At 52.0% G+C, this 26,276-nt stretch overlaps 6 protein-coding genes across 6 annotated transcripts; 1 reads left to right on the forward strand and 5 right to left on the reverse strand.

Moving 5' to 3' along the window:
• Nucleotides 1–1,268: 1,268 nt before the first annotated feature.
• SCHCODRAFT_02458873 (uncharacterized protein) lies at nt 1,269–1,487 on the reverse strand (the record flags this gene model as incomplete). Its single annotated transcript, XM_050342593.1, has 1 exon — nt 1,269–1,487. A coding segment is annotated over one exon (219 nt), but the record flags the coding sequence as incomplete, so codon positions are not given.
• A 1,608-nt stretch (nt 1,488–3,095) lies between these two features.
• SCHCODRAFT_01038080 (uncharacterized protein) lies at nt 3,096–3,351 on the reverse strand (the record flags this gene model as incomplete). Its single annotated transcript, XM_050340896.1, has 1 exon — nt 3,096–3,351. A coding segment is annotated over one exon (223 nt), but the record flags the coding sequence as incomplete, so codon positions are not given.
• Nucleotides 3,352–7,447: 4,096 nt separating this feature from the next.
• Nucleotides 7,448–8,669, reverse strand: SCHCODRAFT_02491515 (uncharacterized protein; the record flags this gene model as incomplete). The annotated part of the gene is made up of 5 exons (XM_003034121.1): nt 7,448–7,493; nt 7,721–7,784; nt 8,078–8,167; nt 8,239–8,481; nt 8,615–8,669. 5 exons carry the CDS (start codon nt 8,667–8,669, stop codon nt 7,448–7,450), a joined length of 498 nt encoding a protein of 165 aa, XP_003034167.1.
• Nucleotides 8,670–14,362: 5,693 nt separating this feature from the next.
• SCHCODRAFT_02491702 (uncharacterized protein) lies at nt 14,363–15,058 on the reverse strand (the record flags this gene model as incomplete). Its single annotated transcript, XM_003034122.2, has 1 exon — nt 14,363–15,058. The coding sequence occupies one exon, from the start codon at nt 15,056–15,058 to the stop codon at nt 14,363–14,365; it is 696 nt and encodes a 231-aa protein (XP_003034168.1).
• An 879-nt stretch (nt 15,059–15,937) lies between these two features.
• Nucleotides 15,938–16,327, reverse strand: SCHCODRAFT_02491081 (uncharacterized protein; the record flags this gene model as incomplete). The annotated part of the gene is made up of 1 exon (XM_050342943.1): nt 15,938–16,327. A coding segment is annotated over one exon (390 nt), but the record flags the coding sequence as incomplete, so codon positions are not given.
• An 8,125-nt stretch (nt 16,328–24,452) lies between these two features.
• Nucleotides 24,453–25,455, forward strand: SCHCODRAFT_02491710 (uncharacterized protein; the record flags this gene model as incomplete). Its single annotated transcript, XM_003033555.1, has 2 exons — nt 24,453–24,849; nt 25,157–25,455. Coding segments are annotated over 2 exons (696 nt in total), but the record flags the coding sequence as incomplete, so codon positions are not given.
• Nucleotides 25,456–26,276: the final 821 nt, after the last annotated feature.

The following is a 26,276-nucleotide window of genomic DNA, read 5'->3' on the forward strand; positions in this document are numbered from 1 at the left end:
ATTCATCCGAGAGTCTGTGAGCAAGGTTTAGTTGACTATCAAGTCAATGTCATGGGGGACCCGTGGCGAAGACACGGGCTCTCCCGCTTGTTCAGGATGTACGCGCTGTGGGGGGCGGGAGGTGACTGCTGCACGCCCTGCACGGTGATCATGGCAAAAAGGTAATCTTGACGAGATTCCATTCGAGAGACGTTGTCAGAGTAGTGTTCGACCTAAGAATTTAGGCTTAAGTCAAGCTAAGCATTAAATAGTCCTCATCATAAGCATTAGCCTCGGCATCAAAGGACCTTACACCTTAATCAAGCTTCAAGATCAATTTAGTAACTGAACCGACGGTCTCCCCTCAAACCCCCCCCCCCCCCCCGCGCTTGTCTTCTGCGTCTCAGGTATGGACTTGTAAGGATTACTTTCAATAACGGAGGGGGGTGGTTGCCATCGCACAAAAATCGACGAAAATTCGAATATCTTTCGGCGCGACCCAGACGGTCTTTTTCGCTCCGAAATAGGCTGTTTGTGTCGTAACTGTTGCATCGGAGCCTTCCTGCTGCTGTACGTCCAATCTCCACCTAGCAAGTTCTAAATCTACCTTGAATGGTTGCCTATTGAACTAACCGTAACGCCTAACGGAGGGTTGTTAACGTAACGCACCCCCTACGGTTGCCTCCATACATACCAGTACAGTACTCACGACATTGTCCCGTTCTTATCACTGGCGTGAGCCCATGGCATCATGGATGGAAGCTCAGCATGAGTTGGAGGAGCTGCATTTGGTAACTCGGAGGACTGGGAACCCACAACAGCCACCAGCCCTGCTCGTCAATGGACAGTTGCAGTTAGGTGGTGGTGCATCCAAACCTTCTGCGACAATGCAGTCGTTACTGCCGAGGAGCTCATGGAGCCTCTAGATACTGAGGTAAGCGATGAGGAATTTGACACGAGTGATGAGGAAGATTCCAGCGATCAGTGTGACCCAGCACACAACGATTAATGGTTCTGCGTCGTGTGTGTATACATGTTTGTTATTTCTTAATCTATAGCTCAAGTAAGCCCTACTAAAGGCCTTACGGTCTTAGCTTCACTCGATCCCCTTAACCAGTACTTTAAGTCGAACACTGTCAGAGAAGGTGGTCATGGCAATAACTAGAAACGCGATGGCATTGCTATTCGTTGAGGCGGCGGGAGCCGGTGGTGGAGGTGGAGGCGGAGGTGGGTAGACCGTCGCGTAGTGGTTGGCAGCGCACTCGCCATATCTGCGGAGGAGCCCGCCGGGGGATGAGACGGAGCACATCGCGGCACCAACGGTCGCTGTTCTTGATACATTCGTTGACAATAGACAACGACAGTCTGTTCGATACCGATTGAGAGAGCCCATATATCTGATTTGCGATGCGAGAAGAGTGACCGGCCTGGTGTGCGTCAATCACCTCTTCATCGGAAGGCTCGCTAGAGGCGTCATGGAGCTGCTCGCGAGTGAGCTCAATGGATATCGGCCACTGGGAGACACTGTCGGTCCTTACCATCTCACTCATGATCCCCACCTGGGTCGGTTTTCCAGGATCTGGTTCAAATTCATACTGTACCGGTATGAATGGAGGCAACGGTAACGCGCAACGGGCCCCTAAGAAGTTGGCTATATGGGATAGTGTAATGCATAACGAAGGGGTCGTTTTCTCAACATGCACGATCCGTCAGAACCTCAAATTTCTCTGGCGCGGTCTTTCTTGCTTTGAAAAGAAAAGGCTATTCGTGTCTTAAGTTTTTTTTTTTTTTTTTTTTTTTTTTTTTTTTAATATTTAGGCTTTCCCGACGTTGCACGTTCACTGACACCCCACAAGCTTTGAAAATCACCTTCTGTGGTTGCCTAATTGTCCAACCATAATGCCTGACGTACGTTAGGCTGCCAACGTGCAGGGGGTTGTTAGCGCTACGCGCCCACTGCGCTAGAAAACATTTGAGGTTCTGACGGATTTTGCGCGTTAAAGACCGATCCCACCCCATTTGCTTGACCGTCCAACTTGTCGCCAACAAGAACCATCACATTTTGTGGTAAATTGGTAGGGCAACATGTGGGATCAACATGTCGGGTAAACATGTCGGGTAAACATGTCGGGTAAACATGTCGGGTAAACATATCGGGGCGGCACCCCAGGCCCACCTTTTCGCTAGCGCTCTCAAGTGATGCTTGAGAAACGTTAGGCTCCTATCCGACTGTATGGTTGCAAGCCAGCGCCGGGCCTCATTCAGCTGGTAACACTGGGAAAAGACATGTGATACATCTACGCAATGTGCAGAAATCAGACAGTATGGGATTGATGCATTTGATTGACCACGGGAGTGAGATTCAACAATATGGCAACTATTTTGTCCAGAAATTAAGGCAGGACATTCGAACGGGCCGTAGGACGCTTGTGCTTTGCATTGTCACTTATGAGACGGTCTATAGCGGGACATTACACTGTTGCGGGTCCTGCACTCTGGCATTTTTCGGTGGTTTCCCGTCTCATGGGACAGTCGTCGACGAGAAGAACAGTGTGGTCAGTATGCTTCTGCAGTACATCGATCTGAGGGCACTCACGAGATTTGGCTTATGAAAACACTCCGCATGGTGAGCACTCGTGTGACACTGCAGGATGCATCCATGGATGGGACGTATGCGGGGTGCACTGAAGGCAGAGTCTACGGCGAGGCAGGGTACAGCGCGCCTTTCGGGATTTGCCGTCCTTGCTGGTGGCCTTACGGCAATTTCCGCGACGCGGTTCGACTTGCGAGTTTCCCATCTTCGGCCTACTCTGCGCCCATACCAACGGTTCCATGCCACAAGAATTAAGGTAGTCTGACACTCGCTCTCCTCATCTCCCTGCATCTATGTCAAGCTGGCCGACGCAGATTGCAAGCACCGCGATATCGGGCATCGCCTCCAAGTACAACTTACTCAATCAAGCGTGAATCTGTTTCTCGATCGCGCCGGCTTCAAGTTTGTTAGGCTGCAATTCAAGTAGCCCTATCAACGAGATATTCACCAACTTGAAGCAGATTCTGCACAGATGACCACATTTCAATACCCGAGGACGACTGCAAGCAGCACGCCGTCAAAGGCAGAAGACATGTTGCATGAATACTCTGCTGACTTACTGCATTGAGAATCCTATAGCTAAGCACGTATAGGAGAACCAATGAATGACCCCTTCAAGCGTCCTAGCGTCTCGAGAGTGCCGTGAGGCACCTCCCAGCCGCGCAGTGTCCCGCCGATGGTAACGTCCCATGAACCGTGCCGATGATAATGTACCGCTAGCGTGAAGTGTCCCTTCAAGCCTCAAAAAAGGGGTTTTTTGGGACAAAATAGTTGCCATAGTAGGGAGGTTGAGCAGACAGAAAACGGTAGATAAAGAGAAAGAATTTTGGCCGCCCCTTCCACTACCTACCCGTGGTCCCTCTATATACAGAGGCTACGCACGCAGCACTATAAGTACAGGTTAAGCCGAAGCCGGGTGACCTTGGCGGGGACCCGCTATTTTGATAGTCTATCTACGGAAATCTGTTTGCTCAACCTCTCTAGTAACTCCTCTATGAGGCTTTGAGGGACACCTCACGCTGTCGGTACGCTATCATTGGCATGCTCTGCGGGACGTAATTGTCGGCGGGACATTACACGGTCCGAAGGTGGGGAATGTGCTCACGAGACGCCGGTACGCTCAAGTCGTCAACTCTCTCTTACAACCGTTTGCACATCAGTTTGCAGTCCCGTGCCTGCGGTTTTACGCTGACTAAGCCAACCGTGACCCGCGTTCAACACGGCTAGAGCCGGCGTAGAGCTCTGGGACTTTCGATAATATAGTCCACGATGTCTCTTACCATATCTTTGCTCGATGGATGAGGAAATTCGCTCTCTTGAAGTACTTGCGCCAGTATACGTAGTGAGGACCCAATTCTCAACCGTGACGAACATCAAATCAAGGCACACGTGCTCAAAATCCACGCGCACGAGACTGCAAACTGATGTGCAAACGGTTGTATGTGCCCTTAGTATTTAAATCGTCTGGGTATCGGCAAATCATCGACACCCCTGTTCTTCCGTCAATCGCGTGCTGCCCGCACTTCTCCTAAATTACTGTAAGATATGTATCCATAGTAGTCCATATGATACCCGTAGGACGAGGGCTCCATCGTAGCTTCGCGCGTAAATCTAACTTAAGGAGCAGGTTCGAGAGACAATTATGTGCAGTGCGAGTGGGTCGTACGAGTCTGGTCCGCATGGCAAGGCCGTAGCGATGATCGTCACGCCTCACTGTCGATGCCAGTCTGAGCATCAGCCAGCCATGACATGGCTCCTGGATCCAGGCGAAGGAGTTTAAGGAGCTGCGAATATAGCTGGTGTCATAATTTGGTAATGGGCGTAGAGCAGGCATATAGACATGGAAGTTCAAAGTCGAACCATGTTGCGGAAATTGGTGTGAAGTATCCGATCCAGTGGTAAGGACGGGATGCCTGACATCCCCGAGCACCGCACCGAGGCTGCATCCTTGTCGAGACTGTACGCATCTATGGGGCTCCGTTTTTTGGGTGCGGAACTTGATAATTTTGTCTACTAATACGTCCTAATACCCTTCCCTCGACGAATTGGCGGCGAAAAGACTTATAATTTTCTGATGCCTAATAGAGTGTGTTTGCTCAGTAATTTATGACAGGTCTAGTCACTACGTGACAACATTATGTAGACCTGAACTTTCCCAAATATTTTACGAGACGACAAATAATATCACGAGCGATACAAGTGCATCGATGAGTGAGGAGCAGCATGGCAAGCCCCCATCGACTCGTTCTCGGGGAAAAAGACGGTGATGAGGTAGTCTACTGCCTTATCATGCCTCTCGTATGCTTCTTTGCAGAGTGCCGACCTTGAGAGTCCGCTTCCTCGGCGGTTCGTTCTCGCTATCGGATAAGATATCGTCGGGGGGTTGGTTGGAGTGGGAGGTATGCAAAGCTTGAATTTCTGAAGGCAAGCACGAAAGTTTCCTCGGTGCTCAAAGCATTTATGCCGATGGACATTCTGTTATGAGCTTCACCAAGGAAATTATTGAGACTTCTTGATGAATTGTAATGAATTATTGAGCAAACACACTCTAATAAGCTTCGCACGATGTGAGTCCGACCCAATGAATGCGCAAGGACCCCGCCTACGCTCCCCACTATGCGTGTAGCAAATGTACCTCAATGCCCGTCCCTGTGCTGCCTGAAGCCATGCCCGAGCACCTCGCCGAGTCCGCGCCCTTGTCGGGGAATATTTTAACGAGAAACCCGGTTTCTGCGTTTTGCCTTCCTTATAAGGCAATTCTGTAGAAACCTGCTCAACTTCTTTACACGAGGCTGGGTTCCTACCGGCGTCTCTCCGGCCGTACTCCCGGGAGACGGTGATGCGCCATCAATCCCGCCTCCCGTTGCCGAAGCCGTCGAGCTTGCGGCACCTCCTCCGTTTGCCACAGTACAGCCTGTTTCCAGCGTAGTAGCCCAGTGTAGGGGTGTAAGATACCAGGCTACTGACTCCAATACGACTCAATCAGCCCTCTTGGCTAGCAGGACCGTCACTGACCCATAGGACATTGTGTCCACTGGTAGACACAATGGTCATGTGACTACAATGGAAAGACGACCATTTACCCTCGGAAAGCACCCTCCAGAGGGTCCTGAGATATATTCTGTGTCAAGATAAGACTATATACACTCATGTATGCATCCTTGCCTCAGATATAAGGGGGATATCCTACAAAAGTACTCAGCGGTGGCCGGCGCTGTCGAGCTCGTCTGCCTCTCGGAGTTGGCCGATAGCCTCGTGCAGTGATGCCGAGCGCGGCATCAAAGACCTCGCCGGCGCGTCGCCGGGATGCTCGCCGACAGAAACCGGATTTCTAGATAAGGTTTCTACAGTTGGGTTTCTCATTAGAATATTCCTATTCTGTTCGAAAGAAAAGAAAAAAAGGCTGATCGTGCCGTAAGTGATAAACCGAGGCTTTCCTGACACGTTGCACGCCCACTGACACCACACAAACTTTGAGAATGACCTTCGGTGGTTGCTTATTTGTCCAACCGAAGCACCCAACGTTGGCTGGGACGCCTACGTGCGGGTGGTTGTAAGCGTAATGCGCCCCACGTCGGTTGCATCTATACATACCGAAACAGTACACAGTTGTCCTTTGCTGCCACCCTTTGAGACTATCTCGATGACGCCGCGTCCCACAGCTCCTCTTTTCTCGTTGCATGCAACTCAGTCAGCGCACGTCTATCGTCCTGGAGAATTTGGTGTATCACATGCGTGCCCCGTCGACGTGGGATCAACGCTCCAGCTCGCACGGAAGGATAGGATATGGTTGTAAATTCTGGACAAAACCCGTGGTTTGTGAATCACTAAGCAGTAGTGATTCGAGCGCCTGCCTCGATCACTACTGCAAATCACCCAGTTTTTTACTTTTTCGGCCCAAATACGCGAACACTGTTTTGACCCCTCTAGACGGTCGATTTTCGCGCCGAAAGAAACCAGACAGTCACTTTCGAGTGCCAGGATTCCAACGATGAACTTATTTTCAACGATTTCGAAGAGCGAAGTGGGATGCAAGGTCGAACTTCAGCGAGACGCATCAAAACCGACACAACGGTACGAAGCTCTGTACCTCTATCTTTGCCTTGCTTTACCGTCGAGAAAAGTAGACCATCGTGTTCTACGCCTATAAGGATATACACATGCTTTTTTCCGGGGCCAAAATTGACCGTCTAGAAGGGTCAGAACAGTGTTCGCGTATTTTGGCCGAAGACTGTCGAACACTGGGTGATTTATAGTACTGCTTTTGTTCACGCACTTGTGATGCGATTCGGTCGCTTTCATCACGCAGCGACGGGCACCATTTTGATCACTTTCACGTGCTGGTGATCGCCGATCAGCTCGAATACCCGCAAGGAACCCCTTACCATCGAAATGCGAGGTGCGTAGACGGATGATATCGCATCCAGCCAGATCTTGAATGTTCTTTACAGTACTAGCGACGGCCAATCTGTGTGTCTACAATGAGTTTGCTGAAAAATAGTGGAAGTGGAAGGAGTCCATGGCTTTGGGTGGCTGACTTCTAGTGATCAAATCACGCAGCTAATGATCACTAGTTTCTGCGTGATTTTGATGCTCACGCATGTTGAACATTCGGCCTAGTCACGACATGTCACGTGCGCATCACATGCACTGACACGCGAGTATCGTATGACTCAGATGGACACATATGGACATATATGTTGGACTTGTCACATGTACGCTTCACTCAGCGTCTGCAGTCCTTTTGACTCATTGTATATTACTACGTATTACATCGTCGCCTCTCTGTACATATATAAGGAGGCTCTTCTTCCCCTGTAATAACAGGTCTTCACCTACTCTGCGCATAGCCTCTAGCTAAGCTCTCTCTTATAATCAGGTAAGCTGAGTGGTGCGCTTCCCAGCATGCTCAACAACGCACCTGGCGAGTGCCTAGTGAATTGCTGATGCGTGATTTGAGACAGAAAATCACTCAATCTCGCGCAAATCACAATGATCACACCAGTATTTGAACGCAAAATCACTCGTTCAGTAGCGGTATAGTGGGTTTTGTCCAGGATAGACATCCATAGATAGGACATTGCAATGACTGCTCAGGTGCGTGTGCCAGTGTTGAATTGGTATCCACTCACTCACTCACTCACTCACTCACTCAGTTGCTTCAGACCAGCTCTGTCCGCGCACAGCGCTACCCAGCTCTTCGCGCGCATCACTCCCCAGAAGCGATGTCACAGCACAAATGCAGTGGGCGCATCTCGAGCGCTGATTGCATGGAGTTGACCACTCTCATTTGGAGTGGTTGTGGCGCACGCTCGAACATAGATATCATCATTCTAACATCAACAACATTTGTACACTACTTGAGCCGCACGAGATTGATGCTCTCAAGATTGATGAGGAGCACAGGGGTACACTCGAGATATTCAACCTTAGGCGGGACCTGGAACGAGGCAGTATTAGCTGTCTGCGAACGGCTGCCTCGTGGGAAGCTGGATGTGCACGTACCAGCCGCGGTACAATCCGAGTGGAGACAGACGTTGTCTTTGGACTTTACTGCGGGGACGGCAGGCTTGCGGTCGAGCTGCTTGTGTACATCTGCCACGGCTGTCGTTGGCAGACCAGTCCAATCAGATGATGGCTGACTGGCAGTGTGCAGCGAGACACACCTGACTCCCATCGATCAGTCATCATCTTCTTCTCGTCTTCGGTGGTTTCGATCAGCTGGGCAGCAGCCGAGCTCGATTGGGAGGCGTGCACGCTGACGTCCGCTAACGGCGCCAAGGATGTAGGGCCCTGGGGCTTTTTGATCGCTGTGAGGGTAGTGCGTCGGACGTAGACGGCCGTTGGGTCAAAACCGTCGTGCGTTTCCTGCTGCTTCTCGACCGTCGCGCGTGTATCGCTGTCGCCGTCTTGCCGGCGGTCAGGGTATGGGCCGTGGCAACACTGTCTGCTCGGGCGCGATGCTTTCGAGCGTACCTGTCCGAGTGATTCTGGTGCCCGCTTCAGCACGAGGTTGTTCTGCAGGCGCCGTGGGGCACGTACTTCGGGGGGCCTTGCCGCCGTCAGAGATTTTTGCAGTTCGTTTCGTTCGTGGCATGGTGGAGATGGTGGTGCGAGCCAAGGGCAATTTTGTCTTGGTCACAATCTGATTGTCGCGATTCATACTCACGTAATGTATCAGTCACGGACTGAGATCAATGTACTGTACTTACCTGTATGGAAGCAACCGTCACAGTCACGGAGGCCCGGTTAGGCCCTCCGGCATCTCACCAAAATGTCCGATCTTAATGCGACGGATTGCTGGCCCAAAATGCGCCGACGTTTGGTCCCAGTGCGCCGGATTCGGGCAAAACTGCAAGGTAGGTTCGATCCAAAATGCGACGTTCGGGCCTTGTCATCGCCCACGTTCGATCCATTGTGCGCCGGATCCGGGGGTCGCGTCGGAATTTTGCCAGCTTAGACCCCCGTTGAGCCACCACAACGGGCCAAATACCCCTAAGGGCGCCGACAGAGCCTCATAACTGGTGGTCAAGGAGGGTCGTCGCCGCCGAGGTTCGATCCATAGCGCGACGGAAAGTGAGCCTTGAGCGAAGGTCCGATCTTAGTGCGCCGGGAACCCCTCAAAATCGGCCAAAATCCATGCGACGGAAACGACCCAAAATCCCGAATTCAGGATCGGACATTTTGGTGAGATGCCGGGGGGCCTCCGGTTGCGTTGCAAGGGTCACGGGTCACGAACGGCTTTTTGGACTCAGGACCTGCCAAATATGGCAATTTTGGCGCCAAAAATCGTCGAAAAATCAATATTTTCGCCTCGGTCACGGTTCTCGAACGCCTGGTTGCCTCTGTTGCGCATGTCACGGTCGCCGGCCGGTTGCCTCCATACAGGTAGGTACAGTAAGGTTTCTACGTTTGGGTTTCTCATTAGAATACTGTACTCTGAAAATTTCTGACGGACTTTGCTCGTTGGCGACCAACACAAAATTTTCTCTTGACAACGAAAATTGTTTATTTTAAGCTCTTCGTAGATATTCAACATGAAAACTTACGCCCAAGCTTATGCCGGTCGATATAAGTGGACCTGCCCGTGGTGATGCATGGGACCAACCGTGGGACCAAGCGACCGTGGGACCGTGGGACCGTGGGACCGTGGGACCGTGGGACCAAGCGACCGTGGGACTAGTGTTGCCGGAAGGCGGATATGGAGCACCATCCGTACTACTGTACCGGTATGTATGGAGGCAACCGTAACGCGTAACGCGGGCCCAAAAAGTTGGCTATCTATAAGAAAGTAGCACATAACGGGGGGGGGGGGGGTTGCCATCGCGCAAACTCGCCGAAAATTCGAATATTTTTCGGCGCGACCCAGACGGTCTTTTTCGCTCCGAAATAGGCTTTTCTGTCGTAACTGTTGCATCGGAGCCTTCCTGCTGCTGTACGTCCAATTTCCGCCTAGCAAGCTCTAAATCTACCTTGAGTGGTTGCCTATTCAACTAACCGTAACGCCTAACGTGGGGGTCGGTTGCCTACTAGCGGAGGGTTGTTAGCGTAACGCACCCCCTACCGGTTGCCTTCATACATACCGGTACAGTACACTGCGAACCGGCCTGCTTCTACACAGTACTACCCGGGGGCGGTTGTGTCACGTAGCATCGACGAGATTACCATGTAATTGCCAAAAGAAATTGTTGTATCCTGCAGAAACGGGTCACTTCACAGGAGAGTGTACACATGTGCCCATCGGGGGCATGCGCTGCGGGCGGGTGATGGTCCGTTTGCCATTCCTTCGTCGTCGTTGCCGTCGCCGTCGCCGCGCGCAGCGTCCTGCTCAATTCTCCGCCAGCACTCATCACTGATGACAACGTAGTAGACATGAGAGATGTATAACTTATAACAGTATTGGTAATATATACATCTACTAGACAAGGTCCTAGACTGACGCCACGCGGGGCCATCTGCGGAACCCTGGCTCCTCAACGACATCTTCCGTTCCCTCAATCCACCCTCTGCCTCTGCCTCTGCGTCGCTATGGCCTCCGTCCTTTGTCGAGATGCCTCGCTCGTTCTGCGATACCGCTGGTGTAATCCGCATGAATGCACCTCACTAGAGGCGACGCGCGTCACCGTCGTCGCCAGGGTACAGACGTCGTCCCCGGAGTCGTAGGTCGAGTCTTGATGTGCAGCGTCGATCGTGAATGAGGGTAGATGGTGAGCGTCATATAGGGGGCTCTGTCCGAGTCCGGGACGGTAGCGGGGAGCAAAGTCGTGCAAGATGGGAGGAGAGGCAGGTGACGCTCATGGTGGTGGTCAAGAGAGGGACCTAGCGACTTTCTGTGCACGCCGTGCATGTGCTCCATGGCGGTCGGATCCGAGCGGCTCGAGGAGCTCTACTCTGAAGTAACGCCGTTGCTTACAGGTAGAGAATTTTTGGCAACTCCCGCGGAGAGTTGCGGTTCCATTCGGTACGACCGCGGCTATGCAGGGAGGTAACGGCCCTGGTTCTACATGGGAGAAACACCCCGCATGATTCCGTACAAAATATATTCGCGGTGGCGCAGCCGCGTTTCAAGTAGCACATTTGCTTATAATCAAATCCCAAGCACTGTTAAATATACCTAGAACATGTGCTCGTACACTGTGGTGGATATGAAGGTGAAATTTATGTAACCGGGCTCCTCGCCAACGGCAGCTGGACGGCAGGAAGAGTCTGCCGGAGAAGTTCGGCAAATGCCGAACAAACGCCACCGTGTTCGACTTTGTTCCGCCATCGTCTCCCCTTTTGGCTCATCCACCTTCTGGCACAGGAGATCGACTTGTGGATGTCGTGTTTAGCCTGAAGGTGACCTTGAGAGCAACTTTATGATAAGCAGGCCGTGCTGCCATGCTATACTTAAAGTTGTTGGACATTGGGATGATCATGCAAATAGAGTAGGTTTGCTCAGTAATTTATGTACGGTCTAGTCCGTAGACAACATTACAGCAAGCGAAAGATCGTTAGAGACAAAAGCGCTGGTGGAGCGCGCGTGATTTCAGCTTCTGTGGAGCGCTTTCAAGCTCGCGTAACTAGGCGAGTGGAGACCTTTCTCCCTCGAAGGCCAGGTTTATTTCTATCGGCATGTGTGCTTCATACAAGTCCCTTGCATTACCGAGCGTCCTAGGTAGCAGAACGTCGTCAGAGGCCCTGAGATGTGCTGGGGGATAGCCCCACGTGTTGCTCCACAGAAGCACAGATCACTCACGCTCCAACAGCGCTTTCGTCTCTATTAATCTTTCGCTTGCTGTATCTTTTCGATGAAAATATGAACGGTGATTGAGAAAGTTGAAGAAAATTATGGAGATGCGTAGTTGGAGTGGGGATCTTGGGCGAGCGCAGGCGCGCTAGACCCTGTCCGACGCCTCCGAGCACATCTTATCACCGAAAGACATTACTAGGATGAAGAATACTTTATGCACCGAGCCAAAGAACTTATGAAAAGATCTTAATGGATTGTAATAAATTATGGAGCAAACCTACTCTAATGCATCGGTAAGCATGGAATGATGACCCACATCTTGATTTGCAGGTATATGCATATCCTAAGGCGATGAATTCAAGAGGTGGGCGATCCGTCAATCGGCGACGTAGATCTGGCCACGCGAGTCGCTGATCGCAGACCGGTCCGCGTCATGTGCGTGCACGTGCCGTCAAGTCGCACTTCGGAACCCGAGCGTTAGCAGTTCTCTGGAAGAAAGGCTTGTCCTCAGATGATAGATGTATAAGCATACACACAGATCGCAGACGTATAATCAAAATCCTTGTTCCAACCTATGCTGTTGAGGGCATACTAGAGGCAAACCGCAAGTCCAGGCTATCCGGAGGCGGCAGGTCGTAAATACAGATGTGCTTGCGCGTGTAGAAGCACACCAACACTCACGGACTACGACAAGCCTTACCAGATGAAGGACGGCGCTGTCCATTCGCGCAACAACCTGCCATATGTAGGAATGTTATGCGCGATAGGTTGCTGCGCTGGCTTGCTGTAGACGACCAGGTAAGCTTCACGGAGTCTCGCATGTTTCGCCCCAGCGAACATACTACGAAAGTACATCAACGTTGTTGGCACGCCTTTAACTCGGGACTTTGTATTCTACCTCAATCCAGACATCGACGAGAGCGACCTACCCCATGGAACGAAGATGACGGAGCTCATTGAGGAGCGCTTCAAGGAGGAGTTTGAGAGCATGCGTGCCGAGATGCAGGTAAGTCAAAGCTCCTCAATAGGGACGTTGAAAGTTGAAACCGAAACCAACGGTTGCGGTTCGGCCCCAGGTCCGAGGTCCCGGAGGGGGGTCGCGTGCGCTCACGTGTTGCACGTGGTAATGGCGTGTATGTTGATTCTTCGCATGCAACCAGCCTTCGCTATGCATGCAACGCGGTATGCACAGGCGGTATGGGTAGATTTGGGCGCCTCAAGGACTAGGGATACTATAAATACTTGATTACAAGATCACACATGCTACTGAACAAGTAGGACGAGCGCATCGTGCCCTCAGGACAATGTGAGCGGAATCAACACCGTTTCATTGTAATGTAGTTAGCAAGGGGAGTGTGCACAAGATTTGAGAAGCGCTGCATGCGGAGGCGCGCTGTCAGTAGGATATAGGCCGCCGTGGTCAGTGCAAACCGTAAACACGACGCCACGCGAAGCAGGTACATCAGTAAGATACAAGACTGATGGTCTACTTTTGGCCATTTGTTGGCAATTGTTCGATGGCTTGCCACCGAACCAGCGCTAACAAGCACACCATTGCTCACCACGAGCCAATTGACGAGTGAGAAAACTGGACTGCGGTCCCTTAAGGAACATACGGGGTGCCCGTACTACAACGTACAGTGCTATCGTATGGGCGGTATACTGTAAAAAAACCTCGGAATGACTTAACGACGCAGGTCTCCAGATTTCGTCGAAATCGACGCATCGAACCGACGAGCTCGGTCAGTCGAGACCTAAGTCGACGCCTGTGATCGGGACTTACACTGAAAAAAGCCTTCGCACTCTACTAGTCCTCGTCGCCGCGGTAGGCAGGCAGTCAGTCGCTGCCGGGAGGGACCAGCAGGAAGTCCCGCGCACCGCCACGTGCAATCCACGTGACAAGTTGAGCTTCGGCCGTGCTGGACTTACCTTGTTGCTGTAGGTCATTGTATACCGGTTAAGTCAACACTATCTAAGCTTTAAAAGACATCGCAGCAGCTAAGAGGTGAGGGCGCTCTCTAGGAATGGCGCCAAACATGATTGAGGCTTCTCAGTTCGAGGGGGCCCCCGTGACCAGCACTGTGACGAGCCTCGGCTTACCGTCCCTCGCGCACTCGTCCCTATCAAGTAGGGTATGGTGTGCACCCCTAGGTCAGCCCTGCAGCTCGCTGAGTGAGCGTGTAGGTGCCCCCTGCGCCGGTAGGGTGCCGCCCTCGTGAGAAATCAAGATCCTGGAGCTGTCCGTGCCCTGCGGACCACATGCCCCTTCGACCGGCCACCGCTAAGCTATCCCCAGACACAAATCAAGCCTGTTATACAGCACTCGACTGCAGGAAGCTTCTCGATCAGAAGCGTCGATTGACTGAACTCACCTTCGTGTGTCGTTTTACATCGAATTCGGAGATTTGTGTTGCTAATTCGCCTTCGAGATTTTTTTTTTTACAGTATACCGCCCATACTATCGTACGTGCTACAAAGCCATACAACACACAGAATTACCATTGTAGCGAGCCCAACAAGAGTCCGGCTGCCTCCTGGTCGCTCCCGCACGCTGTGAGTTACAATCCACCGTCCTGGTTACCTATTCCATCCGAAGCAGCCACCCACACGTGTGTGGGCGGCGAGAAAGCGCGATGCATCCCGAAGAGCTGTAAGACATCGAATGCGAACTTGCCGAGCATAGCGCACGTCGCCGGGTGCGCGCAAAGGGCGTGAATCCAAGCAGCTGGATCATGAGAGCACCCACGAATGGAGGGGTCGATGTCGGCGACGTCCTCCCAGAAGCGCGTGCGCAGCAACGCCAGCTCTGCACGGGAATTGCATATGAAGAGCGCGTGCACGCCGTCCTCAATGCCTCCCTCACAAAAACGACAGCGGCGCCACTCAGGCGCGATCTCCACACCGCGCTGTGACCATCCACCCCGCACGTCTAGAAGTGGGTGTTCCCCAGTGAGAATGAGGGTGAGCGCCTTGAGGTGGTGTGGCATCGCAATGTCGAGGTAGGCGCGGTACTGGATCGGGTTGCGCGGTTTGAGTCCGTTCGCCTCCATGCTCTCGCGTGCACGCAACGAAGTCAACCATCTTCTTTGGGACAGCAGTGCACGGACGTGGATGCGGAAGGAGTCCTTGACTTGCTGGATGACCTCGTCAACGTCGGATCCCGTCATAATGCGGACAAAATCAACGCGGACGGGGCACCTGAGCCGGGCGAGCGCGTAAGCGATATCCCCCAGCCAGCCAGCCTTTCCCGTCATGTACAGCGGTCCTGGAAGGCATGGGCAGCGATAGATCCCGTGTTGTCCAGCAGGAGATGCTTGTAAAAGCGCAGGGCAAGGATGAGTCGTCGGTAGCGGATGGGTAGTATACCAGTCTCGGTGAATGGAAGAATGCACATTGATTTTTAGGAAAGACCTAGTATCCTCCGCATGGGGGAGCGGTATGCAGGTTGCCTTTCGTCTTTATGCCCCTGTTTTCAGTCGCACACGCACTTCTGTCTGCCGCAGTGCGTGGCCCATCCAGCGTCTGCGCGCGGGGATTGCCCGCGGTCGGCAGGCAGTCACAGCGATCTGAACACCGCGCTGTGCAGGACCGGAGATGTCGCAGTGTTACGTCGGGTGCCAGATTGCATAGGGTGAGTTGGATGGGAGAGACAGCCAACGCAGAGCGGAGACGTTCGTGTCGCCGGAGGGGCGTTCCGGTGTTCGAGTGTGTAGCGTGGGAGCAGGGGAGTGGGGCACGCAAGGCGGGCCCGGGCGACGTGAGTTATGGCCCGGGCGGGGCAGCGCACTGACGGCCGGGTGATCCAGCGAGCCGTGGAGGTCATGGACGCAGCAGGCAGGCTGTGGGAGCAGCCGAGGAAGCCGTCCTCCACATTCTCACTATTATCTCCATCGCGGGTGGCGGTTTGGGCACGCATATGTATATTGTTAATGGGGATACATGAGCAGTACTCGGGCACAGGTGCGGGCGACGGCTACAGGAGAAGCAGGGGGGTAGTGAGCGCCGCAGGTTGGGGACGCCGAGCGCGAGTGGGGAGCGCCCCTGGGGCGTCAATAGGGGGAGGCGAGCGATGTGCCCATTCCCCCCGCCCCTTCGCCCGGCTTTTTTGGGGGTGATGAGCTGGGACTGAGCGCTTACGAGCGTTCGTGTCGCAGCGAGCCGCCGAGGGCAGGGCAGTCACAGGTACCCGCTGCGTGGGGCCGGCGCACTCTCTGAGTGTTGTCTCTGCCCTCGACGCTCGATCGCGCATTTGCGACGCTGCTGAGCCATGCCTGTGGCTGGGCGAGCACCAGGCTGCTTGTACTAGCGCCTCTGAGTGCTCGCGCCGGTGCTCGAACGACGCCTTTGCGTTTTTCGCATTTCGATGATGGTGGTAGGAGGCCTGGGACCAATCGACCGTGGGACCGTGGGACCGTGGGATCGTGGGATCGTGGGATCGTGGGACCGTGGAACCGTGGGACCGTGGGACCGTGGGATCGTGGGATCGTGGGATCGTGGGACCGTGGGACCGTGGGACCGTGGGACCGTGGAGCATCTATAATAGGGCGACGAGTCGGGGGGGGGAGGGGGGGGGGTTTATCACTTGCCTTGTTTGACTAGAGAAGCGTCGGCTTCGCCTCCTGGAAACCTTGCTTGCCAAGAACACGAGAGTAATACAGTAGTCTGATTGTGTCTAAGTCGTACTTGAGTATCGAACTGCTGATCAGTGTGGGAAGGTACGAAAAGCGACTCGCATAGAAATTGTCCGGGTGAGAGTTACAGTATCTGGCGAGTACATGCCGGAACTGCGCATTATGTGCGCGAGTGCAACAAGGGAGCCGACGTCGCCAGGCGCATCGGCAGCGATGAGGCTTTGGGGTCTGCGCGTAGGAGCGGCGCGAGACCCGGAGAGCTATTGCCTCAGCTGGAGCCGGGGGAAGCCTGGAGTGACCGCGGAGACCATGAGTGTCCGGAAAAACGATAGTGAAGGGAGCCAATTGGCCGGGCTCCAGCGTGTATGATGAAAGCAGGGGACAACCTGTGGTCTCGGCAGTCTCGAGTAACGTCGCCGAGCGGAACCACCTCACCCGCTTGCCTAGGTTGATGGAGGGGGAAGGTGACGGTATCCAGCGCACGAAACATGTCCGCAGAATGCTACATGATGAGCCTCAAGCCACTGGGGCAGCTTATTGACCACCTCGCCGGCCGCGACGTCGAAAGGACACTGTTCTGGTCTGCTACGTAGCGCTTTCGCGGCTTGAAGAGGGTCTTCTTCGTCGGCGTAGACACTGCGCGGTGGGTAAGCGAGGAGATGGTGCTGCGCATGCCGCTGCCCACCCAATTAGACAAAGAAGTCGAGGAGCGGGAGGAGACTCTGAAGGACATGACTCTGGGCGAGGAGCACTGCTTACTCTGGACAGTATGCACGCAAATGTGAGAAGTCGAAGACACATGGCAAATGACAGACTCAGAGAGAGTGGGGCTGTTGATACGCTTCCGGGACCCGAAGGTCGACCTGAACAGGGACGTCCCAGACACGGTGCGCTGTGAGGACATGCTCGATATTCAATTCGAGGGCCGGCGTGGAGACAAAGAGCCAGAAATGACGCAGAGACCGCCAGGCTGCCTTGGCGGCAGCGTCGTAGGGGAGGTTTGTGTAATCTTGTGGGTCCGTCCGTGGCAAGTTGGCTTGAACGTCGATGTCTGCCTCCGCCGCAATTTTCTGTAGCCTAGTGTGTGTGACCAAATCGAGCACTCGTGAATCAAGCAGCTGTCTGAGTGTATATGTGAGCTATGAGGACTGGCACTTATACCAGGCGCCGGTCGCCTGTTGCTCTGAATCAGGCAGCGTCGCTTAGCCGCTGTAATTCTAAACGAGTGCGTGTATTCAATGTGGGCCTGTATCTCCGTGTATCACGGACATGTAAGATAATAGAGCAGAGGAGCATTGAGCAGACGATAAAGTGAGGGCGTCAGCCCGTGGTTGAGGAGTACAAGAATGGAAAGTGATCGGAGGGATCTCGATCTAGCTATATTCGTGTGTTTGGTCTTGTGTGCAAAATAGAATCCGATCAGACAATAAGACCCCTCCATAAGACCTTGCAAGCAAGGTGATTAATTTGGCGATTTTCCGGTGCACCTTGCTCTTGTTCTCTACAGGAGCTGTGTCGACCCCATAATCCATCCTCTGCTCATCAGGAAAATTGCACCCCCTGTTACAAGAAACTTCATCAGGAAATGCTGACATGTCTATGGCGGGCTACGGCCGCTCGGATAGTTAACATAGCCAAATCAAACAGTCCCCATTACCCTTGTGTAAATAGCATCCTGCTTGCTGCTCGTAGGCTCGGATAGTGCACCATAGTATTGCATACTGTACCGGTATGTATGCAGGCAACCGTAACGCGTAACGCGGGCCCAAAAAGTTGGCTATCTATAAGAAAGTAACACATAACGGGGGGGGGGGGTTGCCATCGCGCAAACTCGACGAAAATTCGAATATTTTTCGGCGCGACCCAGACGGTCTTTTTCGCTCCGAAATAGGCTTTTCTGTCGTAACTGTTGCATCGGAGCCTTCCTGCTGCTGTACGTCCAATTTCCGCCTAGCAAGCTCTAAATCTACCTTGAGTGGTTGCCTATTCAACTAACCGTAACGCCTAACGTGGGGGTCGGTTGCCTACTAGCGGGGGGTTGTTAGCGTAACGCACCCCCTACTGGTTGCCTCCATACATACCGGTACAGTAGTAGACCTGTTCTGGCAAGCTATCTCGTAGCTCAGCCGATTTACACGACTATCTGGATAATTCATAGCATCTACACGTTCGATGGGACGCAAAAATGATCAGGAAACAAACAAGAATCGGATTTCAACAACGACTACACTACTACATCAAGTTGACTACGCTTTTGGGTTGCCCCGCCCCCCACTCGCGCTTCAGCACGACGTCACTTCCCTTATCCAGCGCATGCCATTAACCGTTTCACTACCGCCATAATCCCCATTGTTAATTCCTGACCATGGACTTCGCCAAGGCCTTGACTGGGAGTGACCTAGCTACGAGGCGGGCCGGCGAACCCAATCTCCGAACCGTGCGAGGGACGCGAGTTGGCAAAGGCAAGGAACACGCGGTGTATGAAGCGCACTCTCAAGAAAGGTCTCCGGAGGGGTGAAGGGCTGGGTCTAGAGGTTCATGTCAGCCGTCGTGATCAACGCGTATTGTGATACTCACCTCTACTGCCGATGACTGCGCTGATTTTGAGGCGGTCAGCACGAGCACTGACACCGTCCTAAGTCTGGGAGGAGTCATGTTAGCTGAATGCTATGGTGAGGTAGCCACCCACACACCGGACGCTCGAATGACACGGCCGCTGACTCCAACACGCGTCCGCAAGCGAGTACAGTGAGCGCCAGCGCGAGGACATGCGTGTCGAGTCACCTGCGCAGATACTGACTTCTGTTGAGGTTGTATACACAGATGGGATGCCCGGGAGGGACGCCTACATCAGCGACAGGATTAGCGAGGACCTTGGGCGATGGAAGCAAGACGCGACGCGCAATTTCGGCGGACTGGATCGGAGCAACGTGACCTCGCGGGATTTGCCGGCGGATGTTCGAAATGACGGGGGCGAATTTCCATCCAGTCGGTGCTCACAAGCTCACGTCTCTACCTTCATCTGTCACCTCGCTCCCTCGCACAACGCCGTGGCGCAAACGTCGCACTACATGGGGACAGTACGTCGTGATATGACGTCCCCGTTCCCTTCCCCATCCAGGTTAAGGCTTCATGCACCATGCGGCGCGGCAGCTCGCCGTTAGCGGCCCATGAACGAATTTCCACGTACATCGTTATACAGCTTACCCCTCACCACCACCACCTCCTCCACCTCCTCCTCCTCCTCCTCCCCGCTCCCTGTCCAGCTTCAATCCTGATGAGATGGGTGAGGTGAGAGATCGGGAGGAGTCAGCAAATGGGTAGAAGGCTGTGGTAAACTATGTCGACGTGTAGCCTCGATGACGGTAGCGTACTTCGTGTAGCGTACTTCATGTTAGCTGTAGGCGTCCCTCGAGACAATGAAATTTACTCAGCTCCAACTCAACTTCTCGAGTGATATGGTTCAAAAGTGCTCTGATAGTTCTCGCTGCTGAAGAAACATCTATCGAGCACTGTATATTGAAGCAGTCAACTACGACGTGAGAAACAGTGTGGACTCCTACAGCTGACTACAAGGTGCTATACAGCTCCGCCTCGCAGCTATGAATAACTATCCGGGCCTACCGGGGCAATGCGCACGCGCAAGTACTACGACAGTGTCACATAGTTTTGAAGACGTCACGATACCGTGGGGGCATTCCCTGATGTGCACTCCATGTAGACGATGTGCATAGTACTTTGTGGCCAAAGAGTGGCGCTTGAAGTCCTGCGCTGCCTTCCAAGCGGCGGTGGCATACGACGCGGGCCATCAAGCCATGGCACCACTGGCGCGCCGAAGGCGCTGCGTGCGCTACAGTCAAAATTCTCTTAATGGATATTCTCGCAGTGAAGAGATCTCATTCTGGGTATAACCTGGGCGAAAATGAGAGACCCCCCACTTCTTATGCAGAAAAAACGGCAAAGTGTGAATAATGGATACTGGATAGGCTGCCAGTGAGAGGTAACCATTCACTGATATACAGGGGGTGCCACCTAGGATAAATTCAATCTCAACAATTTCAGACGACAAAGCAATAGAAATTGTGCATCTGGCTGTACATATAATATGCAAATAATGCAACAATGCCATACATGAATGGCAGAAGGGCAAACGTGGCCCTGATTGCGCCATTGTCACGTTTGTGCGCCACACGTCAGGTGACATCGCTGGAATGAATATTTGCTCATGATGGATAATTTCGGCCAGGCTCATACCTAATCCATTATGAGAGCTTCAACTGTATCGTGGATCCCCCGCTTAAGTATTGTACTAGATAGTCAAACCATGGCACCTTGCTCGCCGACGTCGGCCTCAGCGCTAGGGAAGCAGGCGAGGCGCTTTGACAACCATCAACTCGACCAAATATCCTGGGTGCCAACGGCCCGATGGCCAGCAGATCCGCCAGCGTCAGCCCTTGTTCTACCGCACTCACGTATTTCATATCACGCTCTTCTCACATCCAAACCCTCGTTCCTAGGAAAACTGTGGCAGGCGATATGTATCCCACAGTCTTAGACTTGTCTTTTGTGATCTTGGCATAACTTTCTCAGGTTTGCTTCGTGCGAGTGGCGCGTCTAGTGAGTGGACATGCTGCGGTCGCGCGACACACGTTTATGCACGTTAGTATAATGGGGCTATATCTCATAGGTATCTGAGAATCCTTGAAGTGGTCACTCTACTTCTGCAGTATTACTTGGAGTGGCATTTAGCTGTCACTACTATCTGTTGATATCAAGACTTTCATGTGAACAAGCTTCACTGTACCTATACTGTACCAGTTCGTTCAATTGGTCACCAGGTGTGACAAGTGACATTTAGGACCAACCGTGCACTTGGTCAGCTATAGTGGCGACCAAGTGACAAAGTGCAAAACAACATTTAGAAAGCCCCTCTGAAGGCGAAGTGGAGGTGGCTTACCCTTCCCCCCCCCCAGAAACGCTGCCCACCCACGGTGACAGCCGATCGTCATTTTGGTCAGTCGAGCCTTCGGGGGAGGACATGTGTGACATTTGGTTCAAGTCATCCCCCCCCTTGTGACGTGCGACAGACTAATTGAACGAAATGGTACAATAGTACAATACACTTCAATTACTACTGAAGATCAGTACCATTGGCACGATAATTAACTTATCCAGGAGCCCTGCTTTCGGAAGCAAGACCTAATGTAATGGACCTTGAACTTTCGAAGGAATCACAGTTGCATACCAATGTAGACCGCGCATCCTCATTCTGCTCCGCCCCTGTGATATGCAGCCCTTTGCGCACTTCCTTTACCTTCAAGTTGCCGGCCTTCCTATCTTGCTGCTTCACTTCATCTTCGCCACAAAGGTGGCACAAGTGGTGTTCTTCATCTTCTGCTTCTTGGAAGGACAGCAAAACTGAGGTCGATCCCGAGGGGAAGACTTTGAAGGTTTTCACTTATGAGAAGGCCGATGCTGCGGGAGCTCTGGGCCCGCGAGTGGGGATCTCACCGATCGAGTGGGTAGGAGTGAGCGCGAAGTGGTCGCCCGTTGGCGACAGTCAGGCACGGGAGCGCTCGGGTAGCGTGCGGTGCTCGTGTAACGACGCGCGCACGTGAGATCGATTAAGAGAGTGCCCGCGTCGGAGTGATAGTCTACGATGAGGCGGGAGGCGACCCTTCCGGTGCCTGCTGCTCAAAGCCTCTCTTCGAGGAGGCTAGTTCGAGCTGCAGATGATGGTAAGAGTAAGTATGATGGTTATTCCCAAAGCAGCAGGCCGACGAGGTATCTGATCTAATATACAATGTACATGAGATACAAGCAAAAGAAAATCCTACTAGTACGAGCGTGACTTGAGAGTACTAGTAAAGGGTCTCCAGGCAGGATCCCCACACGTGACATGTCGTGGCAGGCCAAATGTTCAACAACAACAAGAACTGAAGTTGTAATAACTCTGAATGGCCGTTTCACGGCAAGGCCTGCTGCCACATAATGTGTACCCTACTGCTTAATTTTGGACTCAGGCAGCTTCGGTCTAAGCAATTTGTGTGCCTTGCCAGCTCTCTCGTAACTGATGACCTGTTTAGTGTACCGATATCATCAGCAGGGCTAGTGTCGCTCCTTTCCCAGACTGTAAGCTCTTATACATGCCGCTGATGGCCATGTACGTCCAGACTACAAGGCATCGTCCGCCACCTAGGCCCATGGTCAAGGCATTGTGTTGCACTTGGCTAGCCCCAGTGCACACTCACACCTTCGCCCGCCGCACGAGCGCGTTATGACATTGTTCAGTGGCCCGCCGACCGTCTCGCGAGGCAGAAACTACTCACATCCCCGAGCATCCCACACACGTTCTTCACGCACCCGCTCTCGGACTTCAATCGCTCGCCAATAGTAGACATGGTCCCAAACTGTGATCCGCCACGCAAGATAGGCAAGGAGACATAGATATTGGTGTGCATACACAGAGATGCTACCACATCAAACCACTTGGAGAAGCCACGGAGTGTATGCGGTTGTTGCGCAGTCGAGTTATCAACAAAGTGACAAAGTGGAGAGAGAAGGAGGACGACTTTACAGATGGGTACAGTCTCCGTGGCACATAAGCCCAACGCGACTGGAGTTGCTCATGATAAGATGAATTTCCTGCGGGATATGACAAATGACTGCACGGGCTGAATGGCGCCTGAGGCACTGTCTTTCCATTAGATTATACTAGAAAAGGACCAAGATGCATTCAGCTGATGCCGAAGAGTCAAGACCGCAAATGATCCCAATCATGTGCCGGGGGGTGAGGGGTTACCAAAGTTTGCGAGACGGCGCATTTGCGATTTTGCGCTTCATCCCTAAGACCCACTACCATGAATGGTAGCGGGAAAATACAAAGCATCACCTGCTTGGAGCCTTAAATCGTGAGCTTTGGCTCGATTTAAGCTATCCTGCACCTATAAGTCACTTACTTCATGAACCACTATGACTCGTGACAGTTGGGCGCTAACTTCAGTTTAGAGGTGTGAACACACAATGGGTCCAAGGAAAAGGATAATACTCTCGGTAAATATGATGCAGTATATACACTGTGTATTAAAGATTTATAGAAGGTACAAGTTAGAAGGACTCGACGAGAGAGCTAGTAAGTAACATGTAGCATGGGAACAATCCATGCAAAGTGGGGAGATGACACCCGCTGCGCGAGTTGTACATGAGGCAAATCTATGCTATATGTAACTGTACCTGTGAACATTACCATGTGTCCTGGGCATGCGGGTCACACCCCATACTCGAACAAAGAGTATCTATGAGCTGTGATGTGAATTTGCAGTCAAAAAATACAGTATGCCATACCATCACAGATAGTCACTGACATCTTTCACTTGGGCACAAAGGCACTGTCAAAACTCTTCCGTGTACAACCTTACAGTAAATAATTCTCTTGATCGGCAGTATCAGGACAAGGAAAGGTAGCACTCATTTTGATATGCACTAGGAATAGACCGTATTTGCACCGGTATATATTGGCCTTTTAGAGTGTATTAGTTTCGATGATTATCAGAGAATTCCTCTAGGAAAGCACAAATGAAGAATCATCCAAAGGCGTACGTCAAGCTGAAGATTGAGAAGCCCAAATGTAAAGAGACAGTCGGTTTTCAATTTGACGAGTCTCCGGCAGCATCCTGCTCCAACGCGCACACCAGTATCCTCCCGATTTCGTCCCTCATGCATGCTCGCCTGAACAATCTATTTCGAACGTCCTGCACGCATGCCTTGATGTCAGTTAGAACGGCAAGGATATCGACGAGACCGCCCTGCTCTGAGCCCCAGTTTACGATGCTAGGTCAGGGATTTCAAGTCTATGCATGAGATTACAATGCCAGGTCCGAGGTTACATGTCCATGCACAAGATTACAGTGTCGTGGCCGACTTTACATGTCCTTGCCCGACTTTACTCAGTCAGGTCGGAGTTTACAGCTCCATGCACAAGATTACAGGCGTATGCACGAGATTACAGTGCTAGGTCCGACTTTACAACCCCATGCATGAGATTACATGTTCATGCACGAGATTACACCCCAAAGTCCGACTTTACAATACCAGGTTCGACTTTATAACTCCATGCACGAGATTAAAAGCCCATGCACGAGATTACATGTCCATGCACGATATTACAAGGTCAGGTCCGAGTTTACATGTCCATGCACGATATTACAAGCCTATGCACGAGATTACAGTGCTAGGTCCGACTTTACAGTGCCAGGTCCGAGATTACAAGTCTATACACGAGATTACATGTCCATGCACGAGATTACAAGGTCAGGTCCGACTTTACAGTGCCAGGTCCGAGATTACAAGTCTATACACGACATTACATGTCCATGCACGATATTACAACTCCATGCACGATATTACAAGTTCAGGTCCGAGATTACATGTCCATGCACAAGATTACAAACCTATGCACGAGATTACAGTGCTAGGTCCGACTTTACAGTGCCAGGTCCGAGATTACAAGTCTATGCACGATATTACAACTCCATGCACGAGATTACAAGTCTATACACGAGATTACATGTCCATGCACGATATTACAACTCCATGCACGAGATTACAAGGTCAGGTCCGAGATTACAAGCCCATGCACGAGTTTACATGTCCACGCACGATATTACAACTCCATGCACGATATTACAAGGTCAGGTCCGACTTTACAGTGCCAGGTCCGAGATTACAAGTCTATGCACGATATTACAACTCCATGCACGAGATTACAAGATCAGGTTCGAGTTTACATGTCCATGCACGATATTACAACTCCATGCACGAGATTACACGTTCAGGTCCGAGATTACATGTCCATGCACGAGATTACAGTGCTAGGTCTGACTTTACAGTGCCAGGTCCGAGATTACAAGTCTATGCACGAGATTACAAGCCCATGCACGATATTACAAGGTCAGGTCCGAGTTTACATGTCCATGCACGAGATTACAACCCCATGCATGAGATTACATGTCCATGCATGAGATTACATGTTCATGCACGAGATTACACCCCAAAGTCCGACTTTACAATACCAGGTCCGACTTTATAACTCCATGCACGAGATTACATGACCATGCACGATATTACAACTCCATGCACGAGATTACAAGGTCAGGTCCGAGATTACAAGCCCATGCACGAGATTACAAGGTCGGGTCCGAGATTACAGTGCTAGGTCCGACTTTACAGTGCCAGGTCCGAGATTACAAGTCTATGCACGAGATTACATGTCCATGCACGATATTACAACTCCATGCACGAGATTACAAGGTCAGGTCCGAGATTACAAGCCCATGCACGAGATTACAAGGTCGGGTCCGAGATTACAGTGCTAGGTCCGACTTTACAGTGCCAGGTCCGAGATTACAAGTCTATGCACGAGATTACATGTCCATGCACGATATTACAACTCCATGCACGAGATTACAAGGTCAGGTCCGACTTTACAGTGCCAGGTCCGAGATTACAAGTCTATACACGAGATTACATGTCCATGCACGATATTACAACTCCATGCACGATATTACAAGTTCAGGTCCGAGATTACATGTCCATGCACAAGATTACAAACCTATGCACGAGATTACAGTGCTAGGTCCGACTTTACAGTGCCAGGTCCGAGATTACAAGTCTATGCACGATATTACAACTCCATGCACGAGATTACAAGTCTATACACGAGATTACATGTCCATGCACGATATTACAACTCCATGCACGAGATTACAAGGTCAGGTCCGAGATTACAAGCCCATGCACGAGTTTACATGTCCACGCACGATATTACAACTCCATGCACGAT

The sequence above is a fragment of the Schizophyllum commune genome (assembly GCF_000143185.2).
Source record: "Schizophyllum commune H4-8 unplaced genomic scaffold SCHCOscaffold_3, whole genome shotgun sequence".
NCBI classification, from domain to species: Eukaryota; Fungi; Basidiomycota; class Agaricomycetes; order Agaricales; family Schizophyllaceae; genus Schizophyllum; species Schizophyllum commune.